The sequence below is a fragment of the Suricata suricatta genome, chromosome 6 (assembly GCF_006229205.1).
Source record: "Suricata suricatta isolate VVHF042 chromosome 6, meerkat_22Aug2017_6uvM2_HiC, whole genome shotgun sequence".
In the NCBI taxonomy this organism is placed as follows: Eukaryota; Metazoa; Chordata; class Mammalia; order Carnivora; family Herpestidae; genus Suricata; species Suricata suricatta.
Genome location: NC_043705.1, coordinates 29,865,139 through 29,882,121, shown reverse-complemented (window position 1 = coordinate 29,882,121; position 16,983 = coordinate 29,865,139). Strand labels below are relative to the sequence as shown.

Here is a 16,983-nt window from a genome sequence, read left to right as displayed (position 1 = left end):
GGGGGGGGACGACAGAGCATCTGAAGCTGGCCAGCTCTGTGCTGACAGCGAGAGCCGCAAGAGCCCAATGGAGGTCTCAAACTCATGAACCATGAGATCATAACCTGAGTCAAAGTCAGGCACTCAACTGACTGAGCCACCTAGGAGTCCCCTCAGGAAGGCTATTGTCAGAAAAAAAGAACCCAAACAAAAAAACAAAAACAGAAAGTAACAACTTCTGGTCAAGATAAGCTAGAGCTCTTGTGTGGGTGGGTGCGTAGAATGGTGCAGTCACTGTGGAAAACAGTATGGCAGTTCCTCCAATCGTTAAGAATAGAATTACTATATGATCTAGCAACTCCAGTTCTAGGTATAAACCTTAAATAACTGAAAGCAGAGTCTTGAAGAGTTATCTGTATACTCATGTTCATAGCAGCATTATTCAGAATAGCTGAAACAAGCCATGTGTCCGTCACCAGATGAATGGATAGGCAAAATGTGGTATGTATATGTATACATATATATATACACGTGTATACACACACACACACACACACACACACACACAATGAAGTACTTAGCCTTGAAAAGGAAGGATACTCTGACAACATGGATGAACGTTAAGAACATTAAGCTAAAGTGAAAGAAGTATATCACACAAAGATAAATACTGTAGGATTCCAATTATATGAAAAACCTAGTAAAAAATTAGAGAGACAAAAAATAGACGCTGGAAAAACAGAGGATGGGTGTTATTGTTTAATGGCAACAGAGTTTCAGTTTTGAAACGTGAAAAGACTTCCAGAGATGGATGGTGGTAATGGCTCTACAATAATATGAATGTATTTAATACCACCGAAATGTCTATTTTAAAATGGCTTAGATGGATGGTTTTATATAAATATATTTTACAAGAAAAAATTTTTAATTGAGCAAATATCTAAATGTAAGAGCTAAAACTATAATACATTGAGAAGGAAACATAAAAGTACATCTTTGTATCCTTGGATTAAGCAACACTTAGATATGACACCAAAAGCACAAGCAACAGACTAGATAAAATGGACTTCCAACAACATCGAGAACTTCTGTACATTCATAAGATGAAAAAGCAACTCCCAAAATGGGAGAAAAACTCTGCAAATCACTTATCTGATAATGGGTTAGTATACAAAATATACAAAGAATTCTTACAGCTCAACAATAAAGAACCCAACTTTAAAATGGGCAAAGGAGGGGCACCTGGGCTGCTTAGTTGATTAGGCATCTAACTTCAGCTCAGGTCATGATCTTGTAGTTCATGAATTCGAGACCCTCATCTGGCTCTGTGCTGACAGCTCGGAGCCTGGAGTCTGTTTTGGATTCTATGTCTCCCTCTCCCTCTGCCCCTCCCCTGCCTTGCCCTTGTCTCTCTCTCCCTCTCAAAAATAAACAAACAAACCAAAAAATGGGCAAGGACAAAAACAAACTTCCTGTAACAACAACAACAACAGGGGCGCCTGGGTGGCTTAGTCGGTTAAATATCCAACCTCAGCTCAGGTCGTAATCTCTAGGTTGGTGGGTCCAAGCCCCAGATCAGGCTCTGTGCTGAGAGCTTGGAGCCTGGAGCCTGCTTCAGATTCTGTGCTTCTCTCTCTCTCTCTCTCTCTCTCTCTCTCTCTCTCTCTCTCTCTCTCTCTCTCTCTCTCTGCCCCTCCCCCCAGTTGTGCTCTGTCTCTCTCAAAAATAAACATTAAAGGGGCGCCTGGGTGGCTCAGTTGGTTAAGCCTCCGACTTCGGCTCAGGTCAGATCTCACGTTCGAGTGTTTGAGCCCCGCGTCAGGCTCTGTGCTGACAGCCAGCTCATTGCCTGGAGCCTGCTTCCGGTTCTGTGTTCTCTTCTCTCTCTGCCCCTCCCCCTCTCATGCCTGCCTCTCTCAGTATCAAAAATAAATAAAACATTAAAAAAAAATTAAAAAAAAACATTAAAAAAACAATAAAAATGGGCAAAGGATACATCTTTCTCCAGAGTATATATATATAATGCCCAATGAGCATATAAGATGCTCAATATCATTCAGTAATTAAGAGAAATGCAAATTATAACCACATTCATACATCACTTGACACTTACTAAGAAAGCTATCATCAAAATAATAAACTAACAAGTGTTGATGACAATATGTAGAAACTAGAACCTGCAAACATTGCTGGTGTGAACGTAAAATAATACTACAGCCGGTTTAAAAAACAGTCTGGCAACTCCTCAAAAAGATAAACATCCAATTACCACATGACCCAGCAATTCCACTAGTAGGTGTATAACCAAGAGGAATGAAAATTAATGTTCACAGAAGAATTGGAAAGTATTTGAAAAACACTGTTCATAGCAACATTATTCTTAAGTTTAAAAAAATGGAAACAATCCAAACACCCAGCACCAGATAAACGGCAAAAGAAAATGTTAGATACCCATACAACAGAAGATTAAAGAAATTAAGTACTGATATGTGCTGTAACTTGGATATAGCTTGAAAACACTGTTAAACAAAAGCCAGACACAAATGGCCACATACTGTATGATTCCATTTATATAAAATGTCCAGAATAGACAAATCCACATAGGCAGAAGGGGTGTGGAGGGAGCAGGCAGAGAGCAGTCCAAGAAGTCCAACATCCAGTAATAATTAAAAAAAAAAAGGGTGGGGTGGGAGAACAGAGAAAAATGAAGTTAATTAAGTTAATGAATTTACGAACAAAGTGATTCAATAAAATTTTTCAAAACTTCAGGACATGTGGATAAAGATGAAGATAAAGAAGATGGAACATTACTCAGCCAACAAAAAGAATGAAATCTTACCATTTGCAATGACATGGATGGAGATAGAGTATATTTTGCTAAGTGAAATAAGTCAGTCAGAGAAAGAAAAATACCATATGATTTCATTCATACATGGAATTTAAGAAACAAAACATGAAAATATGAGAGGGGGTAAAAAAAAAGAGAAGGAAACAAATCATAAGAGACTCTGAAGAAAAGAGAACAAACTGAGGGCTGATGGAGGGAGGTGTATGGGGAATGGACATTACGGAAGGCACTTCTTAAGGCATACTGGTGGTTAAGGAGGTTAAGGGTCTGACCTTGGCTCAGGTCATGACCTCATGGTTCAGGAGTTCAAGCCCAGCATGAGGCTCTCTGCTGTCAGTAGAGAGCCCATTCAGATCCTCTGTCTAGCTCCCTCTCTCTGCCCCTCCTCCCCAACACTTTCTTTCTCAAAAATAAACAAACATTAAAAAAAAAAAAAAGTAAGGAGCTTGTTATGATGAGCACTGGGTGTTGTATGTAAGTGATGAATCAGTGAATTCTACTCCTGAAACTAATATTGCAGTGTATGTTAACTAGAGCTTAAATAAAAACTGGAAAAGAAAACAAAACAAAATAAAACAAAATAAACTTAAGGATGTGAATTTCTGGCTCAAAAAGACCCAAATGAATGTTGAGCAAAATAAATGAATATTGACCTATACCACCACTAGTCATGAAATATCACAACATGTGGGACAAAGAGAACCTGTAAGGTTCCAAAAAGAAAACCGGTCACATACATAGGATGAGAAATCACAACAGTTTTGGACTCAACAGCAATCCTGGAAGCTAAAAGACAATGAATGTACTACTACATAAGTAAACACAGTGCCACAGTAGTAGCCCTACTTCAGGCGCTAAAATTAACAAATCAAGTTACGTTAACCATCCAGGCTAAGAGACAAAAAGCTCCTTTCCAAATGCCAATAAATACTGTTAGCTTCCGGAGTTCCTCAAAGTCTGAACAATTTTCTTAACTTTGTATTATGCTGCATGTGACCTAATTCAATTGAATTTCCACATCAAGTTACAGATTCAACAAAGAGGAGCTAAAATAATACATATATACTGAAAAAAATTACTGCAGAAGCAGGTTTTAGGATTGCCACTGTAAGTTAAACAGCCTTTCTTCATTCAAGATTTGTCCTAAAGCAGTGAAAATAGAGGGTATAAATATTTCTCTTTTCCAAAAGAATTCACATTTCAGGGGCACCTTGAGTGGCTCAGTCGGTTAAGCATTCGACCAACTCAAGTTATGATTTCCCAGTTCATGAATTTGAGCCCTTCGTCAGGCTCTATGCTGACAGCTCAGAGCCTGGAGACTGCTTTGGATTCTGTGTCTTCCTCCCTCTCTCTGCCCCTCCCCTGTTCATGCTCACTCATGTGCACATGATCTCTAAGATAAATAAACATTAAAAAAAATCCAAATTCTTGTTTTAAACCAATTTAACCAGTGCTTTAAACACCTGGGAAATGCTTTCAAATCAATCTTGTAAAAGATACACTAAATATGGTAACTCACAGATTTTAAAAAGAGCTCACTAATATGTATGACATAGTACCAGTATGCACAATAATTTCAAAGTGGGTTTTACTATTTCTAGCCAACAAAAGTGAATCATTAATGCTCAAAGATACAAATAATCTGGTCTACTACTCCCATCAACTACAACAACACATCTGTATCAAAAAAAAGAATAATATTGCTAAATATGCAAAGATGTCAAGCTCATAAATTAAAAAGAAAAGCTATTGGGGTGCCTGCCTGGCTCAGAGAATGGAGCATGCTACTCTTGACTTGGAGTCATGAGTTCAAGCCCCAACTTGGGCAAAGAGTTTATTTAATTAAAAAAAAAAAAAAAAAAAAAAAACATTAAAAAAAAAAAAAAGATAAGGGATGTGCCTGGATAGCTGAGTCAGTTAAGCACCCAATGTCGGCTCAGGTCATGATCTCACAGTTCATGAGTTCGAGCCCTGTGTCAGGCTCTGTGCTGACGGCTCAGAGCCTGAAGCCTCCTTCAGATTCTGTGTCCCCACCCTCTCTCTGCCCCTCCCCTGTTCGTGCTCTCTTACTCCTTCAAAAATAAATAAACATTAAAAAAATAAAAGATAAGCTATCGCTAGCAAAACTTTAACACTAGAGCTAAATAAAATAGGTAGTTCTGAATATTAAGTTGCATGTAAGTACATATGTGTTGGTTATATCAGTGTCTAAAATGTTTTGTATTCATCAAGTATTTTGTAATAAAAGTTTCAGAACTTTAATTACAGTTGTTTCCAACTATTTCTAAGAATGTAGACCAGTTTATAAGGTTACTAGAATTATCAGAATTATCTTAGAACAATAACACTAAATTAAAATCATGGTCTTTGTTTATTCCAAGAATGGCTGTAAAAAGGCCATATTCCCCACAATACATCACTTCCCTTTCCAAATAGGACCTGGCAGAACGGCTGCCACAAAGAAGGATGTTAAGAATAAGGGCTGTTCTGCCACCAGTGAGGCAGTGACCAGAGAATATACATCAACATTCAAAAGTGCATCCATGGAGTAAGTTTCAAAAAGCATTTCAAGAAGTTTCAAGAGCCAGTACATTGACAACTGGCTCAACAAAGTCATATGGGCCAAAGGAATAAGGAATGTTCCACACCTTATATGTGTGCTGTTATCCGGAAAAAGGAGGATGAAGATTCACCAAACAAGCTCTATACACTGGTTACCTAAGTATCTATCACCATTTTCAAAATCTTACAATTAGTGTGGATGAGAACTAAGTGCTGATTATCAAATAAAGGTTTAAAACTAAAGAGAAAAGAAGGGAGGGAGGAACAAGAAAAGAGTGAGCCATATTCCGTAACTGGAAAAAGTGCTACATGGTTACAATTACGGGTTGAACCTCCTGTATCTACTTTTAAGTAATCTTCTACATGACTAACACTATTACTTTAAACAGTTTTTATCTAAATATTTATGGCAAATAAGAAGTCCTCTATTTTACCTTGTTTTTTAAAAATTCTGAGAAAATCTGTAAGGGGATGTGCATGACCCAATGCAAGATGTCCAAGTCAGGAAAATTAAGGGCATCCCTAGGGGAGGGAGAGCAAGAATGGTATCTATGATAGGAGGTTGATTACATACTGGGAAATTGACCAAATTAGTAAACACAGTAAGAATAACAGGTTTCTCACTGTCCGAAAAGGGGGAATACTAAAATGAAGAAATATAGGGTGAACCCTATGGCATTCGACTGGAATTAGAGGTGCCAATGTGAACTCATTTTTTTAATATAGAGACACAAAAGTAAATATACATGGAAACTATGTGCATACTATGTGTTTACACGTGTCTTTATATACATACACATATTCCCTGGCTATATCCACTGATTGTACTGAGAAAGCTTGGAAGCAGTGAGATTTCAAGAGCAATGAGCACACGTAGCTCCCAGATCTTGATTTTTTTTTAATTTTTTTAATGTTTTATTTATTTTTGATACAGAGAGAGACAGAGCATGAGAGGGGGAGGGGCAGAGAGAGAAGGAGACACAGAATCTGAAGCAGGCTCCAGGCTCTGAGCTGTCAGAATAGAGCCTGACGCGGGGCTCGAACCCACGAACTTGAGATCTGACCTGAGCCAAAGTCGGAGGCTTAACCGACTGAGCCACCCAGGCACCCCCAGATCTTGATTTCTAAATACCATTTTCCAGGAGGCAGGACTAGAAAGCCTTGGAAAAATAGATGATTACACAGCTAGAACAGGGTAAAAAAGGAAAAGGCAGAGATATCTTATGCTGCCAAAACAAACTAAATGCTCAAAGAATGATGAGGAAATGCCAAACAAATGAGCATTAAAATAAATGATAATAAATTATTATAATCCACCTGAATAAAATACGAAATAATGAGTCCATACAAATATAAGTTTAAAAATAAGTTAAAACTTTTACAGGACAGTGTGGTACCCATACCTCAAAATAGCTCCCAATGATCTTTAACTCCTAGTACTTATACTCTTTAGTCCTCTCCCTTACACACTACCAAGTGTGGTCTGTGAAACCAACAGAATATAGCAAAGTGATGGTATGTCACTTGTGAGATTAGGTTATAAAAGATACTGTGGCTGATCGCTCCAGCTCTCTCCAGGGACACTCTAAGGAAAGCCATGTCTTAAGCATACTCAGGCAGCCCTATGGAGATCTACACAGGAAAGAAATGAATCCCTTAGTCCAACAACCCTAAAGGAACTGAGATCTGCTAACAACCACGGGAATGAGTTTAGAAGGGGATTCTCCAGCCTTCATGGAACTGCAGCCCCAGGCAATAGCTTGGCTGTGACCTAAAAAAAAAAAAACCAACCAAACAAACAAAAAAAAACCGAGCCAGAATCATTCTCAGATTTCTGATCTTCAGAAACTATGGGATAATAAATGTTTGAGTAGCTATGACTTGGGGTACTTTCTTCTGTGACAACAAATAAATAACACAAATAGGATAAGTACATATTCTCAAAATGTCTAACAAATTATTCATTATAAATGGATAAAGAGTTAGCTCTATAGTAGGGAACTCTGGTAGACATTATCTTACTCAAGCAACAGAAGTTAAAATTCTCAGTAATGGGTCTAATTGAAATTGCATACCACCTGACAGGATACAATGAAAAGAATACAACCAAAATCACACACCAATTGATAGAGTACAAAGAGAGTGACACAGCATTGCTTTTGTGACATTCCTACCAAAGACCCATGACCTAAATCTAAAATTTGATTTGTGGTTTGTGTGTGTGTATGTTTTAAGTAGGCTCAATGCCAAATGTGGAGCTTGAACTCACAACCCTGAGATCAAGAGCCACATGGTCTACCAACTGAGCCAGCGAGGCACTCCATCCACGACCTAAACCTGATCATATAGGAATAAACCCAAACTGAGAACACTGCAAAATAACTGGACTCTACTGTTTTAAAAGTATCAAGGTCATGAAGCCAAGAAAAGACTAAGGAATTAAGAGCATACATAAATAATAAAATGCAAATAGTTAACTCTGGATTAGATCCTTTTTCTAAAGCTCATTATTGGAACAACTGGCAAAACCTAAATGAGGTCTGAGGTTTATATGGCAGTAAGACCTCAAAGGAAATTTCCTAATTTTGAAGGCTGTATCAATAGAATTATATGGTAAAATGTCCTTGTTTATAAGAAATGCACATTAAAGTATTTGGGGGTGATGAGACATCATGTTGACCAGTTATTCTTAAATGGTTAAAGAAAAAAATGCTAGGTATTCTATTTGCAACTTTGTAACTGTGGCAGTTAAGTCAGAATTATTATATTAAAGCCTACTTTTTATGTGGTCCGTTTTTCCTTTCTACTCATCCCCCACAAGTCTGAGTGACACTATCCTCCTTCCATAGACAAGGAATCTGAGGCTAAAGAAAATCGGTGAAGTAAATTTGGCTAAGAAAACAGAGCCAGCACAGGATTCAACAGGCATGTTACTCCAAAATCCTATTTTTTTCACCATATCACTTGCTGTCACTATTTGCTCCATTTTGTTGACCAAAACAGAATGTCTACTATGCATCAGATACTGGGACTATAAGTAAGACAAGGACTTTGTCCAGGAAAGCTCAGTCCAGAGGAGGAGAACAATCAATCATGTCTACATACTAAGAAATAGTTCCATAATGGAACCCTACTGTCTGCATGCCTGGGGCATGCTACACAGAAAAGCCATTTCTGTTGGGTCTCCAAGGATGAATAAAGAATTCAGGAGGAGGGGGTGGAGTGAGAAGACATTCTCTGTATAAAGAAAAACACAAACACTAAAGGAAAAGGTTTCTAGAAAGGATCAATTAGAACTTCTTCAATTACAGTAGTATTTCTCACGAAATACTAGTTTGTATTCTATGAATGAAAGATATTAGTGGCAATTTTTTGTCCGAAATTTTATTTTTAATACATATTTTTAAGAAATACTACATATTTTTGTAGATTTAAAGCCATAATTTGCCTCAAGAGACTACAACACAAAGCAAATCATGTCCATCTGTGTTGTGATGCACAAATAGCACTTATTCATGGGTATCATGGTCTGTGTGACTCCACTGATCTATCTAATGTCTTGTCATAATTCAGTATACGTGAAACTTAATCAAAGCATAATGTTTATTAAGTATTTCTAAAATACTAACCCATTCCCCATAGAGTTACAAATAGATTATGGAAGTTTAAATGAAAAACAAAGTCCTTTGATTCTTAAGCCCCAAAAGTCAAATTATTTTGAAATAAACATGAGCAAAGCACAAATTTCTTTTCTTTTCTTTTCTTTTTTAATTAGGTGACCCGGTTACATCTACACATGAGACAGACAATTAACAATGTTGATAGTAGCCTAACTGGAAGAATACTGTCAAATATATAGTTTGCATTCTTTTCCTAGAGTGTACCTGTATGAAACAAATTTTTATATTATACTACAATGAAAACAACATCTGGTAACACATTTAATGCACCCCTTAATGAAGATCGCTTTTACTATGTAAGAAAAATACCATTTAGGGTGCTTGGGTGGCTTAGCCGGTTAAGCGTCCAAGTCTTGGTTTCAGCTCTGGTCATGATCTCAGGGTTCATGAGAGCCAAGCTCCATGTTGTGTTCTGTGGTGGCAGCATGGCACCTGCTTGGGATTCTCCCTCTCCCTCTTTCTCTCACAAAATAAATAAACTTAAAAAAAATAAAAATGTTTACAGTTTGTTACTTTATAACAAACTGACAATAAATGTTTCCTCTTAACATATTTTGTTTTTTAAATAATTTACCTAATTGTGATATATACATATTTTAATTTACCTGGGCCCATTTGTGAGGTCAATCTTAACCCAAGTGTGTACTGTTTCATGAACTCTTACTTGTATCCAACAATAATATTGGTTTGAAAAGCACTAGATATGAGGAAAAGAAGATACAGCAGTTTATCAGAAGCTGAGAAAAATGAGTGATAATAATGTTAACTATTATAAAAATTAAATAAAAACTGAGGGGGCAACTGAATTTGGCAATTAACTAATGACCAATGACTTTACTAAACAGTCCTAGAATAGTGAATCAACTATTCCATGAATTTTGGCACTGAAATGCCAGAGATGAGAAGGATAAAGAAGAGAAAGGAATTCGCTGGAGTAGGGGAGGAGAGTTAAAAAGGTTTTGGTGTTGTTTATTTTTTTTTTTTAGGGAGCTTGGATGCTGAGGGGAAGAGAAGAGAAGAGAAGAAGAGAAGAAGAGAAGAAGAGAAGAAGAGAAGAAGAGAAGAGAAGAGAAGAGAAGAGAAGAGAAGAGAAGAGAAGAGAAGAGAAGAGATGAGATCTAGGAGACCAGAGAAAATTACTAGAGTAAGGACCTGGCAGAAAACATTGGAAAGCAAAGGTTAGATTGGCAAAAGGGAAAAGTATAGCTTCTCCAAAGACAAGAAGGAAGAAGAACAATGACTAAGGTCAATTTGGAGCAATGGCTGGCTAGAGTCAAGATTACATGAATCTGAATCCTGGCTCTTCTTACCAGAACCACAGAATCATAGACAAGTTTGTTTACTTGTCCAAGTGTCTGTTTTCTCATCTAATCTGGAGAGAACAGAATTCTCAGAGGGGTGTTCAGAAGATGCAGTAATTCCCAAACAGTGAGTACTCTAAAGATGGTAACTACAGGGTTTTGTTTTTGTTTTTAAAAGCCTCAAAGGAAATCTCAAAGAATTCACATATTTCTGTTTTCTCTGTAGAATAGGCAACTGGGTCACCAACTGACATTAAGACAGAGTGTTTAAGAACATGAGACAGTGATTCTTAATCTTTTAGAGATTCAAAATCCATTTAATTCTGATGAAAGGTAGACGACAGAATATCCCAACTTTGTGTACTTTTAAGAGTTCAACAATAAAAAGAGATGCTAAGGAAAAGATTTGATTCAAAGGCACAGTCTGAATACCCCATTGTTTGAACAAAAGAAAAGACTGCATCCTTTAGATTTACATACCTAACAGCTCCATAAGGGTACTTGGTCTGCAAGAAAAGACACTAGACATAGTCAAGAAACCCAGGTTCTCGACCTAGCCCTAGAAAGTCACATGACCTTGTCAGAGCATAGCTCTGAGATGTGCTGCAGTTCTAACATTTTATTTTATTACTTGAAACCTCACTTGACTGCAGACAGAAGAACAAATGGTACTTTATTTTCCCATGTCACAGTTAAATATGATTTTGAAGTTTAGCCTGGGAACCTAACCACCAAAACTTTATTTCTACAGAAAAAACAAGTGTGCTCTTGCATTTCTGGGATGAGACTGCAGAGGTTCCTGGCAGCATCAGGCATGAGTCAGGTATTCCTATCCTGGGAATTGCCTAGGATATTTTAGCAGCCTTCTCCCTGGACTAAAATATCCAGAATTGGACTTTGTCAAAACTTCCTCTTTGTCAGTCAGCAGTACAGTAATATACACTGAGAGAGTTTAAAGCAACCAAGATTAAGTTATCCTTCAATGATGAGTGTTTAAATTACATTTAAATAGGAACCAGCAAGAGCCAAAGAAAATTTCTCAATCCAAAAAACCTTTCTAAAGCAAAGGTTAATTTCCTAATGAAAAACTAAAAAAATTTTAAATAAATAAATAAACAATCTTTGTAGAGATTTCAAGAACCTTATCTTTTGGAATGAGAAGGTCTGTTTTCTAAGATAGATCTAATTCAAACAGCCATCTTCTATAACCAATTAAAAACTTCCCAGTACTCCACAGAACAATTTGATAATTTTTTTCACCATTTTAATAGGAATTCGCTTTATCCTTACCTCTGACAATATTGTAGTATCACGATTAAAATACAGTATTTTAGGGGCGCCTGGGTGGCTCAGTCGGTTAAGCATCCGACTTCAGCTCAAGTCATGATCTCACGGTTGTGGGTTGTGGGTTCAAGCCCCGCGTTGGCCTCTGTGCTGGCAGCTAGCTCAGAGCTTGGAGACTGCTTCAGATTCTGTGTCTTCCTCTCTCTCTGACCCTCCCCTGCTCATGCTGTCTCTCTCTGTCTCTCTCAAAAAATAAATAAAAAACACATAAAAATTTAAAAAAAGAAATAAATGATTAAAAAAAGATTTAAAAATAAAATACAGTATTTTAAAATAATTATTTTTTAATTTATTACTATTATAGTGTTACAAAGGTAAGAATCAATCCTTTTGTAACCTCCCAATCGCAAAACATTTTCAAAGTATGTAGTCTACAGAAAAATGATTCACAACATCAAACAGAGGAGACTGAGGTTAAGAGTAACATACAAACTTCTACTGAGGGATCAATGCATGTACTAAATTGGCTTCCCCTATTACCTCACACACAACCGTATAAAAACATCAGCAAAGAAGTTAATTAACTTACTTGGTAAAAGCAACATTTGGAGAGTGGGGTAGCAGCTGCCCTCTTCTGATAGCATATGTAATTTCTAGTTCCCCTCAATTTTTTGCTCACTTTGGTTACCTGCTAGGCCTAGAACTACCACAGTTTGAAATCTTTATTTTACTGAGGTCCCCACCTCCCGCCTCCAGGGGTGATGTCTCTTGAGGGGTTTTAGAAGAAACTAGCTCTAAAAATCTTTATCATAGGAACAGAATAAATCAAGTAATAATCCTGGCATCAAAGCCATGTATACCAAATGTTAACTATAAATATCGGAGTAACAGTAAAATGTACAAGACACTATTACCGTTAAGAAAATAGCTTTTAGTATCCTAACTTCGGTCTGTCTTCAACTCCTCAAAGAATCAAGACTGTCTTTTATCTTTACCCAGAATAAAGAAACGAGCCCTGTATTTCAACATTATGGCACTCTAAGAGCACCCAAAAGCCTCCTGCATCTGTGTAACAAAAGAAGAAAAACAGGAAGTAAAAAAGGTCTGTGATCAGCCAAAGAGACCACACAGTTCACAGAACACATGAAGCCCTCGTCACTCAGAGCCTACTGGATCTTATTTTAGACATAATTTTAATAAGCTCCGTGATCTGGTTTCCCAGCCCACAACAGATGAGATGCAGCCAACTGGAAAAGGGTTGGGGGTGGTGCTGCTAGAAGCAGACACTCAAAACATCAAAATCAAAGCTAAACACCTATAAAGTCAGCAGAAAACCTCAAAACACAGCAGGCTAGGGCAATTTGGTGTAGATACAAACAAACCTAGAGTCCCCATCCCTGCAAAGAACTATACTGGATGTTCATAATGACCATTTTTGGTATACTCTATTAAAGCATGGGTCAGAAGACCTTAAAGTGTGTATCAAAATAAAGTCTATGAAGTCTATCAAAACTTTTTGCCATAAATATATGGCATTTAAAGGACTGTCAAACTCACAGAACACTATTTCCCTCTGTCACAGAAACAAGATACTGAATTCCTAAAGATGCAACATGTCAAATGCTTCTGTTTTTAGCAAAATTTTATTAGAACCTAGATGCAGTTCATGATATCTAAAGTCAAGAGTATTGGGGCGCCTGGGTGGCTCAGTCGGTTAGGCGTCCAGCTTTGGTTTGGGTCATGACCTCACGGTTCGTGGGTTCGAGCCCCGCATCAGGCTCTGTGCTGACAGCTAGCTCAGAGCCTGGAGCCTGCTTCGGATTCTGTGCCTCCCTCTCTCTCTGCCCTCCCCTGCTTGCGCTGTCTCTCTCTGTCTCTCAAAAATAAATTAAAAAAATTAATAAAAGAGTGTTTTTAATTAAGGAAATAAAGTCAGGAGCATTCAAGTAGAACTATTTTTTTCAGAAAATGATAACTGAGAAGATTTAAGACGAAGATCAATTATATAGGCCAAGATTTTTTTTTTTGGATTCCATTGTAGATACATAACTAGGGTCAAGAAGATATGAAAACTGGTCTTATCTACACCTAGGTTAGGACTGCACTCAACCTAAAATTGACATTACACAGGGGCATCTGGATGGCTCAGTCAGTTAAGCAGCCAGCTTTGGCTCAGGTCATGATCTCACAGTTTGAGGGTTCAAGCCCGGCACTGGGGCTGTCAGTGCAGAGCCTGCCTGGGATTCTCTCTCTCCCTCTCACTCTGCCCCTCCTCTGCTCTGTAACTCTCTCAAAATAAACTTTAAAAATTTTGTATTACCAAAAAAAAAAAATTGAAAAAGAAAATTTCTGTTTTGTTTTCGCAATTGTATTGACTAGTACACCAAAAATAAGCTTTATATTTCAAATCCTGGTCACTCTCAGAAGTTGAGCCATACTTTGGGGAGGGCTCCAGGTTATAAACCAGGGGGTAAAAGGCTAATTGTGAGTTTTAAAAGTTCAAAGTATTGTCTAAGTTTGATTTTCCTTATTAACATTTTTACAAGAAAATATCTTGTAAATCTTATTTTTTTTTAAATGTTTTATTTATTTTTGATACAGAGAGAGACAGAGCATGAGATGGGGAGGGGCAGAGAGAGAAGGAAACATAGAACCGGAAGCAGGCTCCAGGCTCTGAGCTAGCTGTCAGCACAGAGCCCTACGCGGGGCTCGAACCCACAAATGTGAGATCTGACCTGAGCCAAAGCCGGAGGCTTAACCGACTGAGCCACCCAGAGGCGCCCCTTAAATCTTATTTTTTAAATGTTTTTTAAATTTATTATTGAGACAGATAGAAACACAGCATGAGTGGGAGGGGGCAGAGAGAGAGAGAGAGAGACACAGAATCCAAAGCAGGTTCCAGGCTCTGAATTGTGAGCACAGAGCCCAACACGGGGCTCCAACCCATGAACTGGGAGATCATGACCTGAGCCGAAGTCAGATGCTCAACTGAGCCATCCAGGCGCCCCAGAAGATACTTTAAAGAAAATCTTAAGAATACATAGTAACTCAAAAGAAACCATATTACTAGGACAAGTATGTTAAAAGACTAAAATATATGTTCTGGGTCAATTAACATAGACATTAAAGGATGTATTTCTTGATCTGTAAAGTTATCATACATACTTCCCTTCAGGTTTTAAAATAAGAGCACAGGACTGGGGCTGGGAAGAGGTAGTGATTAAAAAATTAAGAGCATAATCTATGGTTACATTCTCAAGTTGGTAACTTCCCAATTAGCCTATAGAAGAATCCAGTAACTCCTAAACGCTTTAAAAATACCTATATATTTTTATTTGGATAACCATCCCTCAGTGTGGTCCTGCCCCTTAAATAGTTAAGAAATTTTCCCTTAAGTTTCAAGCTCATTTAACAAATAACCTGCTGCATTTCAATACAAGGTTTACTCTGTCTAAAGTCTGTCCTTTTTCATTTGTTAGAAATCAAGTAAATCCAAACAACTTGGTAAGGCTCTAACCTAATTTACAGTAAGCATTGGGATTAATTTTACATTAAAGACCTTTGACATGATTGAAATGAAGACCAATTGTAAGCTGAGGTATTTTAATTGTGCACAGTCTGTATTTTCACTGAGTTTAGGGTAAGGTGAATATGCTTCTCTTCCCCTTGCATCTCCATCCCATTCCTCCCCATGCATAATCAATCTACTTATAAGTGGCTAGAGGTTTAATAGAGCCTCTTCAAATAGCCAAGTGAACACCAAACAAAAATTAAAAGTACAGTCGTACTTCTCCACTTCAAAGAAAAAAACATGATACAGGTACCCAGAGGTTACAATATTGGGGGGGGGGGGCTAAATTTTAAGCCAAGCCCATAGTCTAGAAACAGTACAAGGAAAACCTCCATACAAATAACTAATAACCTTTCATCGTAAAGGGTAAAGACATACTTTCAAATGGAAAAATCTAGTAAAATCCCTTCTAAATTATGAGTTTCCCTGAACATATTACCTAATTTAAGGGTTAAAATCCATTTTATGAAAAGACCGTATAAGAAAACTTTAATTTCTCCAGTGGTTTTCAACGTTCAGGTTTCTAGCTCTACCCTTGCAAATTAACAGCTTTTCTCTTAGATCCATTCCTGTAAAACTGAAGTGTGGTTTCTTACTACAAAGAACAAAACGTTCCTCTACTTCTCTCCTCCATCAAGAGTCCTGTTTTTGTTTTGTTTCTCCTTGTGAACTTCCTACTCTAAGTTTCAGGACAAGTAGAGTGGACCGAAGTGTACGGCTGCCAAGAGGTAAGTGAACTCAAGAAATACTTGTGGATGAGACAAAAAGGCTTCCTCGGTCTGCCTGGGACCTGAGCTCCAAGCTCCGGCGGTTCAGGGGAGGAAGCCAGGGCAGGTGGGCGGGTGTGGGCGGGAGGTGGGGGAACACAGGCAGTGATGGGGCGAGGAGCCCTTTCGACCTCTGTCAATGGGGCAGCTCAACGCCCCAGCCCCAGCTCCCCCTCCCGGCATGGCCGGACAATGGCCCTCTAGCGCAGCAGTCCCAAGCCAGGCAGAGGCCCTGGGACTCCATACCACGCGGGGCCTAGAAAGGAGGCCAGGGAGGAACGCCGAGCGGACCAGCGCACCTCCGGCCTAGGCGCGGACTGCGCGCCGGGGCCTCTACGGGCGCCATCACTGGGAACAGGGTGTGAAGGGCGCCCGGCAGGACCATCGCCGGCAACCGGGTCCAAAGAGGCCGCGAGCCAGGCGGAGGCGACGGCGGGAAGTGCAGGCCGCAGCCTGCTCAGCTGGCCGCCCAGCGGCCGGAACCCTCAGCCGACCTCCAGCCGCTTACCTTGTGGATTCTCTTCAGAGCCATCGTGGGAGGCGGGTGGCGGTGGCCCCCGGGGCGGGGACAGGGACAGGGGAGGGACGGGGAAGGGGTGAGGGGGCGCGAGGCCGCCTAGGTTATCGCGGCTCGGCTGGAGAAGATGGAGAGTTCGGGAGCGCGGGCTCGGCAAGATGGACTGAGGGCCGCGGCCCACTCAGCTCCTGAGTCTGCCGCAGCGGTCACCGCATCACCCGGCGGCGGCCCCTTTATGCGCTGCCGTCCGAGCCGCCGCCGCTACCGCTGCCGCCGCCGTAGCTGCCTCTTCCCTCTAATCTCAGCGCAGCCTCCTCAGCCGCCGCGGATCCCTCCGCCGGGGAGCAAGAGCCCAGGCCTCGGGCTCGGCCGGCTCCACTGGATCGGACAACCAGAGCGGCTGCCTGCTGCAGGTGAACGGAGGGACGCGCGGGCGGACGGGCGGGCGGCGCCGCCGGGGTGGGGCCGCCGGAG

At 39.6% G+C, this 16,983-nt stretch overlaps 1 protein-coding gene across 1 annotated transcript in view; it reads right to left on the bottom strand.

Moving 5' to 3' along the window:
* Positions 1-16,964, bottom strand: part of UBE2D2 (ubiquitin conjugating enzyme E2 D2) — a 53,626-nt gene extending 36,662 nt beyond the window's left edge. The window contains exon 1 of the mRNA XM_029942030.1: positions 16,501-16,964. Within this exon, the coding sequence (XP_029797890.1) occupies positions 16,501-16,524 (24 nt within the window). The 5' untranslated portion in view covers positions 16,525-16,964. The remainder of the gene's footprint in view (positions 1-16,500) is intronic.
* Between the last annotated feature and the right edge of the window lie 19 nt (positions 16,965-16,983).